General features: G+C 40.2%; 1 protein-coding gene across 21 annotated transcripts in view; it reads right to left on the bottom strand.

The window, feature by feature from the left end:
- The window catches only part of KDM4C (lysine demethylase 4C), a 446,017-nt gene that overhangs the window by 20,141 nt on the left and 408,497 nt on the right, over positions 1-17,379 (bottom strand). For all 21 annotated transcript variants that reach the window (XM_043547717.1, XM_037901932.2, XM_037901922.2 and 18 more), the window contains one exon: positions 16,724-16,894. In XM_043547717.1, the coding sequence (XP_043403652.1) occupies positions 16,724-16,894 (171 nt within the window). The remainder of the gene's footprint in view (positions 1-16,723; positions 16,895-17,379) is intronic.

Raw genomic sequence — 17,379 nt, 5'->3', positions numbered from 1 at the left:
GAGAATGACTACTTTTCATGACAATATACTGGGCAGCAAGTCAGGGGACTTTTCTAAAATTTTCTATAGTGCCCCTCAGTCTTAGTACCAAAGTGCCATACAGATAAATTAAATCTGCATGGCAAAATCCTAGTGAACTTCATGGAGTGTGAAGAACTCATGAATACTACATGTTCTATGTGTTTGTCTGGTTGTTGTAAGTGGGTTTACTATATGAAAACATGGGGTTAATTCAGGAAGAGTTTGACTGCATGTAGGTACTAAAGAGAACAAAGGTTCATTGGCCAATATGCATTTTCAAAATCCTTTTTCTCTTATGTTACATACTTTGTTCCTACTGTTGAAATGAAACAATACTTCGGTTCAAGAAGTCTGTCTGGTCACTGTCTTTACCTCTGTTCTCTTTCCTGCCTGTTTGCATTCAGTCTTTTGTTGAATTAACCCTATTTTCATACTGTAAAACCATTTACATCAAAGAGATGAACATACAGAACATATAGTATCTGTAAATTATTGTAGTGCAATCTCGTCTCCTTCACATGCTGTTTTTAGTTCTTCTTGCTCTGTTTATTGGCCTGATACAAAACCAGTTAAAGTCAATGAAAGGCTTCAACTGGGATTGAATCAGGTCTCACAGAACACTCTATTTGGTACATATAAATCATTACTTTAAAATTTTTTATTTCAGTGATGCTGCAATAGCTCTATCAAAGAGCAAGGTCTTGCAGCATGGCCTAAATTTGCTTGGGCTTTGGAAAAGCCTGTTCATCTCTAGGAGCTCATTCTACAACTGAAAACCCTTCACCAAGCACAGATTATTCTCACATCTCCTTTAGGCCCAATGCAGGAAAGCATCCCTCGGCAGGAAAACACACGTGTGCTTTCCTGCTTGCAATACCTCAGTATAGCTCTTCCGATCTTAGATGAGATGGAGAAGAGGACTCCTGAACAGAAGGATTAGCATGTAGACCATTCTCAAAGTATGCCAAAGACAGCTGCTTTTTGGACATTTCAAGTTCCGTTTTAACTGTTTTGCCTGGCAATATCATTACAAAATTTGGAATGAATATATTAATAATTATTTTGGGAATGATACAACTATAAGAACCACTGGGTACTTCTGGGCTTCACTCAAAGCAGCACAGATTGAAAAATGAATACATTCCTCTGCCACATCTTCAGTGAAGTCATATTGAAAAGAACATTCTGTGATCTGGTCATCAAAATCAATGGGACTAAAGTTCAATGCCCACAAGAGCATCCTCTGTAGATGTGGTTCATATTTGAAGGGAGTGGCTAAAAGAAGCCGCAAGATAAAGCGGAAGGGGAAGAAAAAATACTGTGCTCTTTAATGTTTGTATTGTGCTATATTGCCTTGTGAGTAAGGAAGAAATTATTTTATGGCTAAGAATAATAGAAAAGATTCATTTAAAGAAAATTGTACCTGAAGGATACCAAAGAAAGCTAACAAAGGAAAACACTGATAGAGTCCAAGTTAGGTATTTTATTAAAAAAAGAAAATGTGTGTTTAGCATTTTTTCAGCAAGGGAGGGAAGTCAGCTGTTGTAGATAAGGGATTACAATGCAAAGGATCTAAAAGCTGTAACAGATCAATAAATCAATGCTTTAAGATTGTACATTTCATCTTAAATAAATGAAAAGCAAAAAGCTTTCCAAGAAATACCTGTGAATAGTCTTAACTAGCAACAAATACCACAGATACGTTCCCACTGAATTTACCAGCAGGAAAAGCCCTTCATTAGGCTGGGTAATTTTCTGCCTTTCAACTTTCAAGTTCAGTTTAAAACTCAAGAGGCTTGATCCTTGGGATTAAATGAGTTCCTACTCTTTCAAATTTGCTTCTCTTTCTGTGATTGGTGTGTAAAAATGCATTAGTCAATCAAAGACAGGGAGGCCATGGAACCATTGTTTACACTTAATATAGTAGGAATGACAATGGCCCATTAGAATTTTTTTTTGTAAACAGGGGGAAGCTGCAGGCTCACATGGCATTTTTCAGGGGAAAATGGATCAATGCTTGTCCCAAGTTTATGTACTGCAGCAAGACCTGTAAATGCTACTAGAAAACCCTCCCATTCAAAATGGGGAAAAAGCCAACCATCATTTATTCTAACTGCGTCAGCAGAGCTGGATTTTGTTAATTGTTTTGATGCAACTGTTATAAACTGTCTCAGTACGTGTGGTCATATCACCCATGGGTTGCTGACTCAAGTGACGATAAAGTGGTTTTGGTGATGGCTGCAGATTTGAGCCTCACTCCTGGCAATCTTGTTGTCTGTATGTAAGCAGCCACAGGTTTGTTGGACTAGAACATCTTGTCTGAACAGCTGTATTTTACCTCCCACTTAAGCATGCAATGGTGTGGGGCCTTGCCCTTGAACGGATCTGAAAATTGGATCTGAAATCCTCTGTCATACTGGAGGGGCAGCCAGACCAAATTGGACCAGCAATGTGACCCCATGCAGCTCCCACACCTTTCCAGTCCTTTAGCACCCAGGGACACCCCAGCTCCTGGGGAGAGGCTGAGCAGTGGGCTCCAGGAACCTCCCAGTCCCCAGGAGGGTGGGAGGATTAGATCTGGGCTTTTGGCACTTCCTGAGTAAGTGGAGTTGCATGTAGATGGGGTCTAGGCCTCCCAGAACTGCCTGGCCCCTGCTGGGGATGGTGCTCTTCAGTCTGGCCTCCTCTCTGAGTTAGAGCTCAGGACGGAATGTGGGGCAGGGAGACTGCGGGGCTGGGTGCAGGAAGGAGAGCCTGGAGTCGGGTGTGGGGCGGGGAGGCCACGGGGATGAGTGTGTGGGGAAGAGCATGGACCTGGCTGAGGGGCAACGAGGCGGGAAGAACATGGAGATGAGTGTGGGCAGCATGAGGGGAGCGTGTTTGGAGCTGGGTGTAGTGGGAGAGAGCTTGGAAGTGGGTGCAGACCAGGGCAGGGACAGCTCTGGGCCCCCTCCTTAGGAAAATTCTGTTTGCGACCTTGCTCCCACTCATACTGCTGCATGTGCACCCTGTGGAACTACTTATAGCAAGAAGAAAGAAATCAGTTTCCATCTTGATAAGATCAAGATGTTTCTGCAGAAGATTGCTAAATCCAGTTCTACCAGCTGCTCTCACACAGGGGGCTTTGAAGGGAAGAGGAGGATGAAATGTTGCATTGTAAAAGATACACACAGATGGTCATGCTTTCAGGCCTCAGACTGACTTCCATAGTCACCGGAATGTTACTGACTGCTAGGAGAGAGTGCCTTTTTTCAAAAACGCCCGGTATTTCTTGAACAGAGCACTATAACATTCAGGTGTCTATACCAGTAAATGGAGATTGCAATTTTCTTTGCAATTGCCACAAAAATAGATTAGGAAAAAACAGAAAGAGAAGAAATGTACTTCAGATACTGAAGAAAAGCCTGTCTCTGATACACAGAAAAGAGCACACTGGAAATATTGTTCATGTTTATCACTCCGAAAGGTTGCCTCTGTAAAGCTGCTAAGGTCTGAATAAGCATTGGTTGTCTGTCTCTCTCTCTAAGTCACACAGGTTCTAAGACCTGACTTAGTTGAAATTTCTAAATTTGTATTCATGAACTGGCACAAGTGGATCTATCTATCTAAACTGACTCCTTTCTCTGATCTTTTGAGGGCATAGGTAATATCTTCTTTCCATATTCACTACAGGTCAGTTTTTATGTAATTTATTAAACAGTTTTTATGTACACTACAGAGAAGGGCCATATTACAGACCTTCTTTGTAGTTTACATAAAGAATGATTCCGCATTATTCACCATATGCATCACCATTATGCACCATATGCACACCATTTGAGAATATGGTATTAACAGAGACAGTGACATCTGTAAGAAACCAGGTTCCCCATTATATTAACAGAGGGCCCAAGCTAGCAGCCTTTACTCACATGAGTATACCCACTGATGCCAATCTCATTTTAAACAGTCAGTTGGACTACTCACCTGTGTAAGGCTGTAGTGCTGGGACCCATTTTTTTAAAAATAGTTTTGTGTTATGCAGTACTGAAACTCTTAAAAACATTTCTTCCTGTGTCAAATATATTTGTCACCTCGCAAAAACTGATGCCCCATCACTGCCCCTGCTATCCCTTCACCCTGCTATGGGGAAAAAAAAAAAGCCAGTACATTTCTGGCTTATTCACATCCTTGTTTTTCACCAATATAGTAGATATGAACAATGGTCCTGGAAAGAGGTCGTTAACTCATGCTTCTAACGCTAGTTAGCTATGTGGGTCTATGATACAACAGCAGAATAAAAACATGGGAAGGTCCTGTGTCTATGGAGGTGGAGGAGAGTTATTTGCTGGTGCAGTGTTTTAAAGTAGCTATTTAGAGTCTGTATAAAATTCATTTCCCTTGGATCCTAACCATTTAAAGATAGGTCAAATTTTGGGCCTAACCTTGACAGTGGAAATTACTTGTACTAATTAATTTGACTAAATTCATTTTAGCTACTTAAATACATTTTAGCCATCTAATTTAGCATTTTGATTCATGCACAGTTTTTGTTGAGGTAAATATTTATTTTATTGAGCTGCATCATTTTAAGATAATAAAAAGTACAAGAATTTCACTTGACAACACCTTGCCTAACTCCACCTAGCTCAAACTACTTGCCGGAGGAGGTCTCCTTGCAATATCTCCACTTTAATGTGAAGTGAAAGGATTCTGGAAATGTTTATACTGTTATGGATTAAGGGATTTTAATTGTGGCAATGCACAGGCATAACCACAGAGGTTGGAGTGAAAGGGGAGACAGATCCACCTCTCCAGTTAGAAAAATGATGTTGATAACTGGTGGCCCTGATGTCCCTCTCAATCTTTTTGTTTTTCTTTCTTTTGTTGTTCACTGCATTGATATGATCATCTACGGTGTTAGATTCCTTTTCAGATTTACTAGACTATGCAGAACTTAATCTTCTGACAGATTTTCTGACTTTTTACAACTTGGCTAAAATAGAATGCAAATAAAGATCACGAAGAGGCACTGAACAGATATGGGCTCTAACTTTGGGAAAGTTAATATCTAGATGACAGGTTTCAGAGTAGCAGCAGTGTTAGTCTGTATCCGCAAAAAGAAAAGGAGTACTTGTGGCACCTTAGAGACTAACAAATTTATTTGAGCATAAGCTTTCATGAGCTATAGCTTTCATGAAAGCTTATGCTCAAATAAATTTGTTAGTCTCTAAGGTGCCACAAGTACTCCTTTTCTTTTTGTTAATATCTAGATGTGTACTTCAACAACTCAGACTCACCTCTAATATCTAGATGTGTACTTCAACAGCTCAGACTCACCTTGAATACAGTCTGTATATTTGGCATAACCCAAGCTTACCTGCTGCATATCTCTGCGTTACCACATGTTGTACCATGTACTAAAGAGGCTTTACAAATCAGCCCTGTCAACTATGATAGTTATATATACCTATACATGCAACACTGTACTACCTCTACTAACTTATCCTTAGCCAAAGTTGTTCAAGTCCCCACTGAAATGTGTGAGGAAGTAAGGGAAACATCACAATGTACAGCCCACTCAGCTGCTGTGGAGCAGTAGATAATAAAGAGTTCTACATAGAAACACAACAGGAGAACATTGGGTCCAGTTTTCAAAATCTGGATGCGTACAGACAGGCACCTAAATCTTATCCCACCCCTGCCACCATGTCAAGGTTCCTTCCCCACTCTGAACTCTAGGGTACAGATGTGGGGACCTGCATGAAAACCTCCTAAGCTTACTTTTACCAGCTTAGGTTAAAACTTCCCCAAGGTACAAACTATTTTACCCTTTGCCTTTGGACTTCCACTGCCACCACCAAACTTTATCTGGGTTCCTGAAAAAACGTACTTTGGAAACATCTTTCCCCCCCAAATCCTCTCAACCCTTGCACCCCACTTCCTGGGGAAGGTTTGGTAAAAATCCTCATCAATTTGCATAGGTGACCACAGACCCAAACCCTTGGATCTTAGAACAGTGAAAAAGCATTCAGTTTCCTTACAAGAAGACTTTTAATAGAAGTAAAAAAGAATCACCTCTGTAAAATCAGAATGGTGAATACCTTACAGGGTAATTAGATTCAAAACATAGAGAATCCCTCTAGACAAAACCTTAAGATACAAAAAAGACACACAGACAGAAATATTCATTCTATTCAGCACAGCTATTTTCTCAGCCATTTAAAGAAATCATAATCTAACGCATACCTAGCTAGATTACTTACTAAGTTCTAAGACTCCATTCCTGTTCTGTCCCCGGCAAAAGCATCACACAGACAGACACAGACCCTTTGTTTTTCTCCCTCCTCCCAGCTTTTGAAAGTATCTTGTCTCCTCATTGGTCATTTTGATCAAGTGCCAGCGAGGTTACCTTTAGCTTCTTAACCCTTTACAGGTGAGAGAATTTTTCCTCTGGCCAGGAGGGATTTTAAAGGGGTTTACCCTTCCCTTTATATTTATGACAGTATGCTAGCAATTTATTTATGTATTTTAATTATGAATCAGTTGAACTGGGCTCCTAAATCATAATTTAGGGCTTAACTTTAGGTAACTAAATTTTAAAGCTGGACCCATTATGAAGTGTTGTTATAATTAGAAAAAAACCCAACAATAATAAATTATGAACATAGAAACTGGAGTTAGTTCTTCAATGAGTGGGTTAGTATACCAGACACCAGTTGTGCCTCAATGCCCCAGCTCCCTCCTCTCACCCTCCCTAGGACCCCACAATCTTCCAGGGGCAGTGTTTAGAACACATCCCACTATTCCAGAAGACACTATCACCACTAGCAGCAGGCACAGGCCTGCAAAGCCTCATAGCCTTGTGATGATAGCAGACCAAGATGTGTGAACTTTTCTCACCACCGACCCTGGAATCATTTATTTCTACCATCACCAGCTTTCTCCTCATGTACCACCCCTCTGCCTTCTTAAATCTCTCCATCCTGTCACCAGGTATCAGACCCTCCTGCTTTCCATTTGCTGGCTTCAGTCTTTTCCACTAAGTCCTTCCCCTCCCTCTCCTCACTTACCCCTCACTCTTTTTGCATCTCTTCTTTATGCCTCTCTTGCTATATTGATCAGACCCTCCAGTCCACATGCCTTCTAAATCTTCACCTCTCCTCTACAAACTCCTTGACTTACCTCTTATATGCCCTTTTACAGTACTACATAAATTAAAAGTAAAAGCTACTAAAATCAAACTATTAAAGATAAACTCTCCTGTTCCCCTTATCTATATGGTGCCCCCGGAAATGCTGTTTAAGTCCAGAATGACTGTTCAATGTAAGCTGCAGTCCACCTAACCTTTACTTCTAAGACTGGATCAAGCCATGGCACTAACTCATCAAAGCCTTTGATTTTAGGTACTAAGTGGTGAAGTTTCTGAAAAACAACCCATAGAGTTTTCATAATGCCTAAAACCCAATCAACCCTCCCTTTTATTCTGGAGCAGTGAAGTCAATTTAGCAGGAGGATAATCTGAGGATGCCACGGCACTCACAGAAATTAATTAAATACACCTTGACTGGGAATGGCTACTTCAGAAAAAGCCTAAATAACATGCAGAAAATTATTTGGAGGCTGAGGTCTCTTGTTCTCACTAAAAGGTTTTCAAGCAAATTTACAAACCTTCTCCAGGAAAATGCTCAGCAGCAAAATATCAGCATGGAAGCTCTATAAAAATCTATAGAAATAACATCATTATGGAAGGTGTGAAAATTAGACCAACATGTATGGCTGCTGGACTTCTGCATACAAATGGTCTTCCAGCTGTCTTTAGTTGAATGGTATTAAGTTATAGCTATAATTTTTCCCTCCTGAATTTAGAAATTTAGCTTAATGCAGTATCCCACCACGCAGCTATCAAAATGCTCTCATTAGCAGACTGCTCTCTGTAGTAATGGAAATTATCTGCAGATTGTTTCAAACAGGGGCTTAACACAGTATAAAGTGTGGGGAAGGGGGAAATAAAGAACTGAACACATGGTGTGAGAGCTGTCATGATAAGTCAGCTCTTAATGTATAAAATACAGGGGAGAACAGGGCTCATGTGGCAGAGCTGCAAAGATGACTCAGCTGGGGTTCCCTGGGTAGACAGAGCATCACCAAGGACTGAACTGAAATGTCAGCAAGCCCATTGTGTTAATGCACTTAATACAAGCTGTCTCTTCTGCTTATTTTAGTTTAGTGTGCACTTGCTTTCAGCTTTGGTATAAGTGATTAAGCTTACAAGCGACTGTTTTATAAAGAATACGACAAACGTATTTACTACTAACACCTCTGATTTAGACTAGCTTGTCATATAGACAGGTAAGGTATCATAGTTGAGAAGAGTGAATATATTTTATTTACTCATGCCATTAAACGGAAGCGAAGTAAATTGTAGAAACTCTCTGTACACAGCTCATGATGTTAAAATGCTGTCAAACAATATTTTGCTTTGGAAAATTGATCATGTACAGTTCTTATGCAAATTTCTAAAATCCAAAAACTAACTTTTCATATGTTCCATATCATGTTGAATGAAAAAGAGTGGCAGTTAATATGTGACAGCCAGAATTTATCTAAAGAGGAACAGCTATTCATACCACAAGAAAGCTTCCTATCCCACACTAAAAAGTTACTCAATCACTGAATCAATTGGAAGTCCTAGCTTCCAATCCCACAAGTTCACTCAATCTGATGGACTAGTTGCCAAAGCTATCCTCCTACACCCTTGCTCCTCGTGACGAAATCATATAACTTGTTCTCTTAACCAGAAAGACATGGCTGGTACAGTCACTCCTTTATTCTTTCTCGGCATATCAGTTTAAAAAAAATAATACTCTCCACATTAGCAGTGTCTTTCACCCAAAGAACTGAAACTTTTACATATATTCATTTAATCTCTAAATTCCTAAGAGGAAAGGAAGTACTATTATCCCCATTTTACAAATGTGGAAACTGAGGAACAGAAACTGACCTGTCCAAGGCCACACAGCAAGTCAGTGCATGAACAGAACATGGGTCTTCTGTCTCCCAGTCTCTTCTTCAATCATAGCTGCCAACCTGCCAAGAATTTTGCAGGGACATTTCTAAAAATAAGCCTGAGGCCTGGGCAGCATTTTTGGATCCAGAATAATTTTAGATTTTTTTCTTAGATAGGTGAGAGAAAACCCCCAGGAACTATCATCCTAAAATGCACCACAACTCTCCAGCAACTCCTGGATTACTGGGAAAAAATTCTGCTTTTGTCATGGTTCCCCCTTCTCCACTCTATTATATTGGCTTCCACTATAACCCCCATATTTTCCGTTGCATCCCTCATGCTCTCCATAGCTTCCACTATGCTCTTCACGATCCCCATGACCATAAGCAACTCTGACTACCAAACAAGAGACTGATAGGACAGGCCACTATTGTTGACAAACATGGATCAATCACTAGATCACAAACACTGTCCTTCTGAGCCCAACCTTTAATATAGGTGTGATATAAACATTGTACTTTTATTGTCATAAGCAAGGATTTCATATAGTGAACCAGGGTACATGCTTGCTGTATATAAGCTGCTAAATTTTAAATCTTAAAGGCAATTAAAGTTCAAATTGTGCCATGAGTGGAAAAAAATAAAGCACAAAAGCTTGTTTTCACTTTTATAATTCTCTCCAGCAGCATTTGCTAAATATTAGGAAGATTTATCTTGTCTTTAAAAGATGATTTTACAGATTATCTTAATTTAACATCTCACCTGAAGTTGGTTCTATCAGCCTTTCCATTATCAAGTTAGACTATTGTTAGAAACAAGAGGAAGTTATAGACAGGAAACTGTGATAAGATGATATTGAGGTTTATAAAGCCTCAAATGTAGACAGATTCAAAGTTAAAGCTGGCTGTAATATACCCTATATTCATTGTTTATGCTTAACTATTGATTCTCCTGTATTTGTAGTGTATCAGGGAACCAACAAACAAACATACAAACAAAAAAGTCTGATTCTGCTCTCACCTACACCTTGGGTAAATCAAGAATGATTCTGTTGAAGTTAATAAAGTTCCACTGTTTTAAATCAGTGTGAGGTCAGACTCAGGCCCCTTGAATTGTATGAGCAGCACTGCCTGGGCCCATGGAGTTATGGATGAAGTGGCAGCCTTCAACCTGACTCTGCTTGTTCAGGTTTTTTTAATAAATTTAAGTCCAAACTTTTAAAGTATCTCAGAAATTCATGTCTGTGCTGTTCTATGCGTGTAAACAGGGACTTGAGTGTGTAAAGAATGACATTCTGTGTGCCAGATTTGTAAGTGTCAATACAAAATTTGCAAGTGCAATAAGGTGCTTATAGAAATTTCACAAATAATTATTAAATGTGTTCCTTAAGGTTAATTTAATTTGTTAAAAAAATACATACATCTTTCACTCGTTATGCAGAATCAGTGAGCCAAGTCCTTCTCACACTCCTTTGAGTAAATGTAATTAAGAAGACAGACAGTGTCAAGCAGACAGAATTGTGCTCAGATTCTTTAAAGCTAATTTTATTAAGTATTTTCCTATTTTCTTTTTAATTTTAATCCTATCACTCCACCAATTTTAGAAATAAAGAGGCCAATTCTGCCCTGACTTTCCCTCAATCTTCTTACCATCACTGCAGTCAGTGGGGTCATACAGATTGTACAGCAGATTCTTTTAATGAAGATCATTACAGGTAGATTCTTGTTAATAAAAATAGGCCCTGATTTTGACACTGGATCCATGCAGGCAGATCCCTGTGCCCCTGTGGAGCTACACTGAAGTCAATAGGGGTCTGCACAGGTGCAAGGATCCACCTATTCACATCCAACTGTAGGATGAGCCTAATATTGTACATTTTAGCCAGCCTCAGTGGCCCAACTCTTTAGGCCTTCTTTCTTGTTGTGGCCTATGCATGGAATGACTTTCCAGACCAAGCATGACAGGCTCCCACCCTCTCCTATTTAAATCCCCCCCTAAAGACTTGCTGCTTCCGTAAGGTCCACAAACATTAACTCATGTCCGTCAAACTTCCACATTTGGTTGGGGAGAAGCCATGTAATGTTCCAGGTTACCACGGTTACCCACCGTGCTTTGTATGTGTGGGTCTGTTTTTCAACTTCTTGGGGCAGAGGCTCTCTTTATTAATTTGCTTCCTGCATAGCACAGAGTATGTTGTTAGCAGTTAAATAATAAACAATAACAGCAACCTCTGAGACCATACGTGCATTGAGAGATAGGACCTAACTTGGCTGAGCTCTGAAGCCCCAGCTGGTCTGACCTCAGTCGCACTATTCATGCTGAATTACACTGTCCATAAATCTTTGATGAAATAACAAACTTGAGAGATGGCTAAAGGAAACTTAAAATGTACTGCCATTGCCATCTTTGTCATTCCTTGTCCTGTACATATTTGATTCGCACAAGTCAATGTATGTTACTGCTTTACCCAGTCACTAAATGCTTCTCTATATAGCAATCAGCTGGCCCAACTAATTAAAAATTCTGAAGCAGAGAGTCTAAGATTTTGCTGTGGATCATTTATCTGTGAGGCATGGTGCAAACTTTGTGTCTAATTTTACAGGGAAAAGGTCACTTTCAATGGGTAGTGTACTACACTATGCCCCGAGTTTACATATATGTCCAATTATATGTCCAGGGGAAGCAGCCATTCAGGGCACAGGAGGGTCATATAAAAGGAGCTACAGAGCAAAGCATTAGTCAGTTGCTGCTTGGAGCAGGAGAAGAAAGGACTGCAGGCCTAGCTGCCTGGAAGAGCAGCAGAGCCACGAACGGTTTGCTAGCAGGGACCGGGGGAGCGCTGAGGGAGCTCCTGGCTGGTTGCTAGAACTGAGTAGGGACTGAGCCTGAGGAGGGCTGCAGGAAGATGCCCAGGGAGGGCATACCAAGGCTGGACTACGTAAAGACCAAAGCCCAGGGAGGGCTAGAGAGAGACACCACCAAAACCCAGGGAGGGCTAGAGAGTGGTACTGAGATATACCCCAGTGGACCGTATACCCCGAAAGGGGTTTGTGCTTGTTAAAATGCAGAGAGTGACTTGGCTGGAGCAGTATCACTGACAAATGTGCCAGAGAACCACCAAAAGGGGTCCCCAGAACTAAAGAATGCAGACACGCCCAACCAGAAGGGGGCACTCGCCAGAGGTGGATGCCAATGCTGTTACACAGGGGTTGGCACATTCGTTAGTAAAGCTGTGTGTGAGAGAGAAGTTCAAGCAGCAGAAAAAGATAGAAGGAGCAAAGAAGCCCCAGATAAGGTCAGAAAAGTCATGGTAGTGTGTCCTTTTGAAAAAAGCTAAGGGAGAGCTTTTGGTCAAAGTGCTAACTGAAGGGGGCTTGGAACTGTAAAAAAAGAAGTTACCCCCTGTTTGATTCCTACTGTGTTTGGGAAAGAGGAGTATGTACATTCTTTGTAAACAAACAGGATTGCATCAAATACCTGACTCCATCATCAATTTCTTTTCCTAGCAGAAACAATCTGCTAGACCCCAAAAATTGGGGTAATAATTTAAGATCTCAAAGGTTCCAGAGACAGAAAGAAAAAAATTAAACTGTGGGGAAGTTTAATCCATCACATTACGTATATTAGAGTGTGGGATCAGGAGTTGTTAAAATTTTCATTTCAAACTCTGACAGCATCACAAGGGAGTTATTTACGGACATTGACAGCGCTGGAGAGCTCTGAAGGTGGTCCCTGGCAGGGAAAAACCTTTAAATCCCTCCCCCCAACAAACAAACAAAAAAGCAGCCTCTCCAATTGCTTTGCTATTACACTGACAGCTTTTGCTCAAATGCACAGTAACTAAAAAGTGATGCATTCTATTACAAAGAAAGCAGAAGACCATAATTTTGGTGCTTTGTGAAATTTAGGTGTGTGCTGAAAGCAATAGTAGCCGTCTTGAAAATTTCATTGATGTACTTTCGCTGTCACATTTCTAAATGGTCCTGTTTCACTTTTCATGGCCAGTAGTGAATTTAAAATACTGATACACACAGAATGATGGACCTTAATCTTCACTAATCTCATCAGTCTGAAGGCTCTTTTGGGTCCACTGGTAAAAGAAGCTGGTTACATTAGCGTCAGCATAATTCTGTTAAGGGCTCTATGTATCACTGTAGGTTTTAAAAAAAAAGAGTTGTAGACAAAAAAAATTCATCGGTGACTGTCATATTTGCTTGGATTGACAGACTTTGAATCATGTAGCAATACATCTTTTATCATGGCTCTTGACAGCAGCAGTTTGCATGCTGAGTTTAACTGAGCTGATATACACATTCTTCAGGATTATATTGTTAAGCAGAAATTTCATAGACATTTTCAGAACTGCCCAGAACCACAGTATTTGGGTTTTGGGAAGAAATCCCCTCGGACTCATGAAAATATCACTCTAATGCTGCTCTAAATACTCTCCACTGACAGATAAATGTCTCCTTTTTCTCCTATAGGAGCCCTTCCTTTCAGGGAGCAGTTTACACTGGTATTCCGCATGCTGCGGTGACATCCAATTCATTTCTAGGAGCAATTTAGATTGTTAGTTTTAATCTATAAAGACCATTACACTTTGAGTCCTGGATATGTTGTCCTGTGGCACTTAAGATCAGGCAACGAACTGACAACCCCTAGATTTGTACATATGGTGGTGAGTGGTGGGTCATTCCCAGTGGAGTGTCCGTGACTCCGGAATGTGTTTCCCTCCTTGGTCTGAGATAGTAAGAATGTGGTGACCCCCAAAGCCTACAACAAGGCCTATCGGGCTTTCACGAGGAAAGGGAATGGGTCATGTCTTAGCTTTTGTGTCAGGTTCAATTTCTTTTAGAAAATGTGTTTATATCACAAATTGTATCACAAATGCTAAGGCATTTTTGACAGATACAATAGATAAATAGGAAAAAGTACATAAATAAACCTGAACCAGCATGTTCCGTATTTAGCAAGCTGCCAGGATTTTCATGTAGAGATGTGTCTGACAGGTATTAAAATACCAAGTTTCACAGCATGTTGTGTTTACCGAAGGAAACCCTGACTGGAACAACAGGGAGAATAGCTACACTCTCCAGTGCAGAGTCTGCTAATTGACGTCGGCCCCACACACCAGGGCAGGATTCATTATGGTGTGCTGAGCTGGAGATGGGTGACAAGCCACAGAGCATTACGGGATGCTCCTCTAAGCAGCAGCAAGTTGCACTTTCAACCCGCTGTCGGCAGCACTTGCTGGAGAATGCAGCATATGTACTGGCCAGGGTTTTTTGGGGGCCGGTGGGACAACGACCCTAAACAGCCTACTTAACCTGCAGATTTCGTCTCCATTGGGATATGGTGCACCAGACAGTACAATTTGCCAGCTGTTTTCTACCATTTGTCACTGAGCTATGGGGAGATCCTTACCTGCTGCGTGTGTAGGATAAAAAGTTGCACTTACATCTTACACACCAGCACAGCAGAGGGTAGAACTGAGCCCACAGGTTAGCAAATGCACTGAGGCTTACTAATTTGCAATTTAATTAGTTTAAATGGTCTAACTGAAGAGTCATTTGTTTGTCACAGTCTTACAAGGTTAAAACCAGAGGCCCCAAATGCACAGTAAAAAGTAAGTAAAAAGCATGTCCTAATATATTTAGCAAATGCTAACACAAAGCAAAGAAAAATATACAGGGGATGGAAACAATGGATTCCCTGTCTTGGCAACTGTTGAATATCTAGAGCTAGAGAAGACAGAGTTTTAGAGATGAGGCTCCCCATCTTCCTCCTTACAAATAAATTACTGTGCCCAACACTGAAATCGTGGCCTGCCTTGCATAAACACAAGTGTGAGTTGAACTGAAATTGTGCTCAACACATATTGCAAAAGCAGAAAGCTCTATCTTTGTGAGCTATCTGAAGAGTGAAAACAGATTAGAGAAATAAAGTTCCTCAATAGGCAGTAACATTGCTTTCACACCAGATTTGATTAATAAGTCCTCCCAGCGGCACTAACACCTGATATGCACATTGCGTGGATTAGCAAATTTTAGGCCAGGCAGAAGAAAAAATATTCTTTCCTCCCAGTTACTGCTACAGGTATATTATCGAATGAAAACACAACAAGATTTCTCTAAGGAATATGAAATTTGTTTGGTATTTCCATCAAACAATTATATGTTGCTCATCTAGTATCTGAGAAGCACTGAGGCATATCCAGACCTGATTACATTCCTTCTTAGCTCCAGAACAAGCGATCCCAGTAGGGTGGTGAGCAGCTTCTCATCTCTCCCTTTGATACTTTGATGCAGGTGCACACAAAAGAGAGGTTTGTGATAACAATGCAGCCACATTTGCTTAGTATCTTGATGATCCTAAATCAAAAGGCCCTTGATCATTACTGGAGCCTTTCAGAATATTTCAAATTAAGGGGTAAATTTTTCGAAGCGATGCAACAGGGATTTAGCTGCATGACTTCCATTAACACCAGTGGGAGGTGAACAGCTAAATCCCCACTCACTGCTTCGAAAATGTACCCCTTTAAATGACTTATTTCCAAAATGCATTAGACTTTTCAATAACTAAACAGTTGACAAGAAAAACAGTATTATTTCCATTGACAGTATTTGACAGATAACTGGTTCCAGAGACAAGTTGGTCTGTGGAAAACATTAAAGCTCCCAAACATCTTTATAGGACAGGAAGGCTGAGTATTCTGGGGGGTGCAGCTTCTTGAACCACAACATTCTAACTCTTATGCTAGTGTCTTATGCTATCCTACCCCCTGCAGCCAGCAGAGAACACAGCTAAGGGAAAGAGGATGTGCATCCTGGCAATCCCTGGCTGCTCTAACAGCCCCTGCGGGTTGTTGGCAACAGGTGCAAGTTATAACACTTATACCAACAAATCAGCACAGCCCAGAGAAGCCTCAGGATCAGGGGACCACAAAGGTGGCTTGATTGATCCAGCCAAGGATCAGGGCCAAAAAGTATGAAGAGGGTGTAAAATGGTACCAAATCAGAATGGTAATGGTTTGCACCCAGCCTGCACCCACTTTTGTAAATGATTACACAAGGTGCAAGGCACTGGCGAATGTAATCCAGAATGTCTAAGGAAAACGTGCATGTTCCCCAAATAAGCACATCATGTATTCAGTAACATTCCTGAAAAACATGGAGATTTAAGTGCATAGGGGAAATCAAAATCTGCATTGCTTTTAGGACTAAACTACATATTCTTTTCCCTGTTGATTTTTATCATTAATAATGTAATCTTACAACTAAACATCAAAAGATGTAAACACGTTGTCAGAACAGATTCCTGAGAGCCATTCTTCCCATTAGATATTTGAAAATAGGATTTTTCAATGCAGCATGGAATGTCATTGTATTATCTCTCAGAGACAGATCAGAATATGTGGAATTCCCATTCTAATATCCTTTATTAAACATATATTTCTTATTTAATTAAAAGACTTTGGAAGATTAGTTTTGATTAATTTGGTCAAATGGTGGATACTAATTAGAACCACCAAGGTTGGGAAGCCCATTAGAAAATGATAATTCTCTGCAGTGAAAACAACAAACATGAAATGAATATTAAGTCAGTTATCTCCTTTAAAGGTGAAAGGAAATATTCCCAAAGATTCAGTCTGTTTAGCTATGGGTGTTATAGTCCTATTATCCAAAAAGAGCAAGTATCTTAAAAAATACTTACTACAATATCTTCAGGGAAAGTGTCCCGACTGAAAGAGCCATCATCAAACATGACTTCATAGAAGACTTGAGATGTCACTCCTATCACTCTGCAACTATAATATCGTGTGTTCCTGTGTTTTGTGATGACAGTCTGCCCCACTGTGATGGCCTTCTCACATGCTTTGGTTCTCTTGAAAGAAAGAATTTAAGAAACAGTCATTAAAAACAGTCACCACTTAGTTTATCAGAACCATGTCACATGATGAAGTACTGCAGTGATCAATCATGGCTCTCAATTTAGCAAGAAATCTTGAAATGCAAAATCTTTCCTTACTACAACAATCAAACTTTCTGTGAAGCATACACATTTACATTTTTATTAGCAAAAGAATTACATCCACACAAGATTGCAGCACATAATTAAAAATATATCTACTATTATGGTGTTTTGGCTCATCTTACAACACAGGAGAACAATTTAAGCAAAACAATTCTGGGACCATTCAGAAATGTTGTTTGCCACTATCTTAAATCCCTTATATCCAGCTCTAGTAGAGATCAGACATGGTGGACCAAGCTTATACTGTAGAATTTTATTGAAAGGCACTTCTCAAGTTTTGGATTTTCATAATGCTATTACTTCATATTTTGCTCACTGGGATGACATCAATAGAT

Source organism: Chelonia mydas, chromosome 5 (genome assembly GCF_015237465.2).
Source record: "Chelonia mydas isolate rCheMyd1 chromosome 5, rCheMyd1.pri.v2, whole genome shotgun sequence".
Taxonomy (NCBI): domain Eukaryota; kingdom Metazoa; phylum Chordata; order Testudines; family Cheloniidae; genus Chelonia; species Chelonia mydas.
Note: the sequence above shows the minus strand (reverse complement) of the source record. Positions and strands in the feature narration are given on the sequence as shown.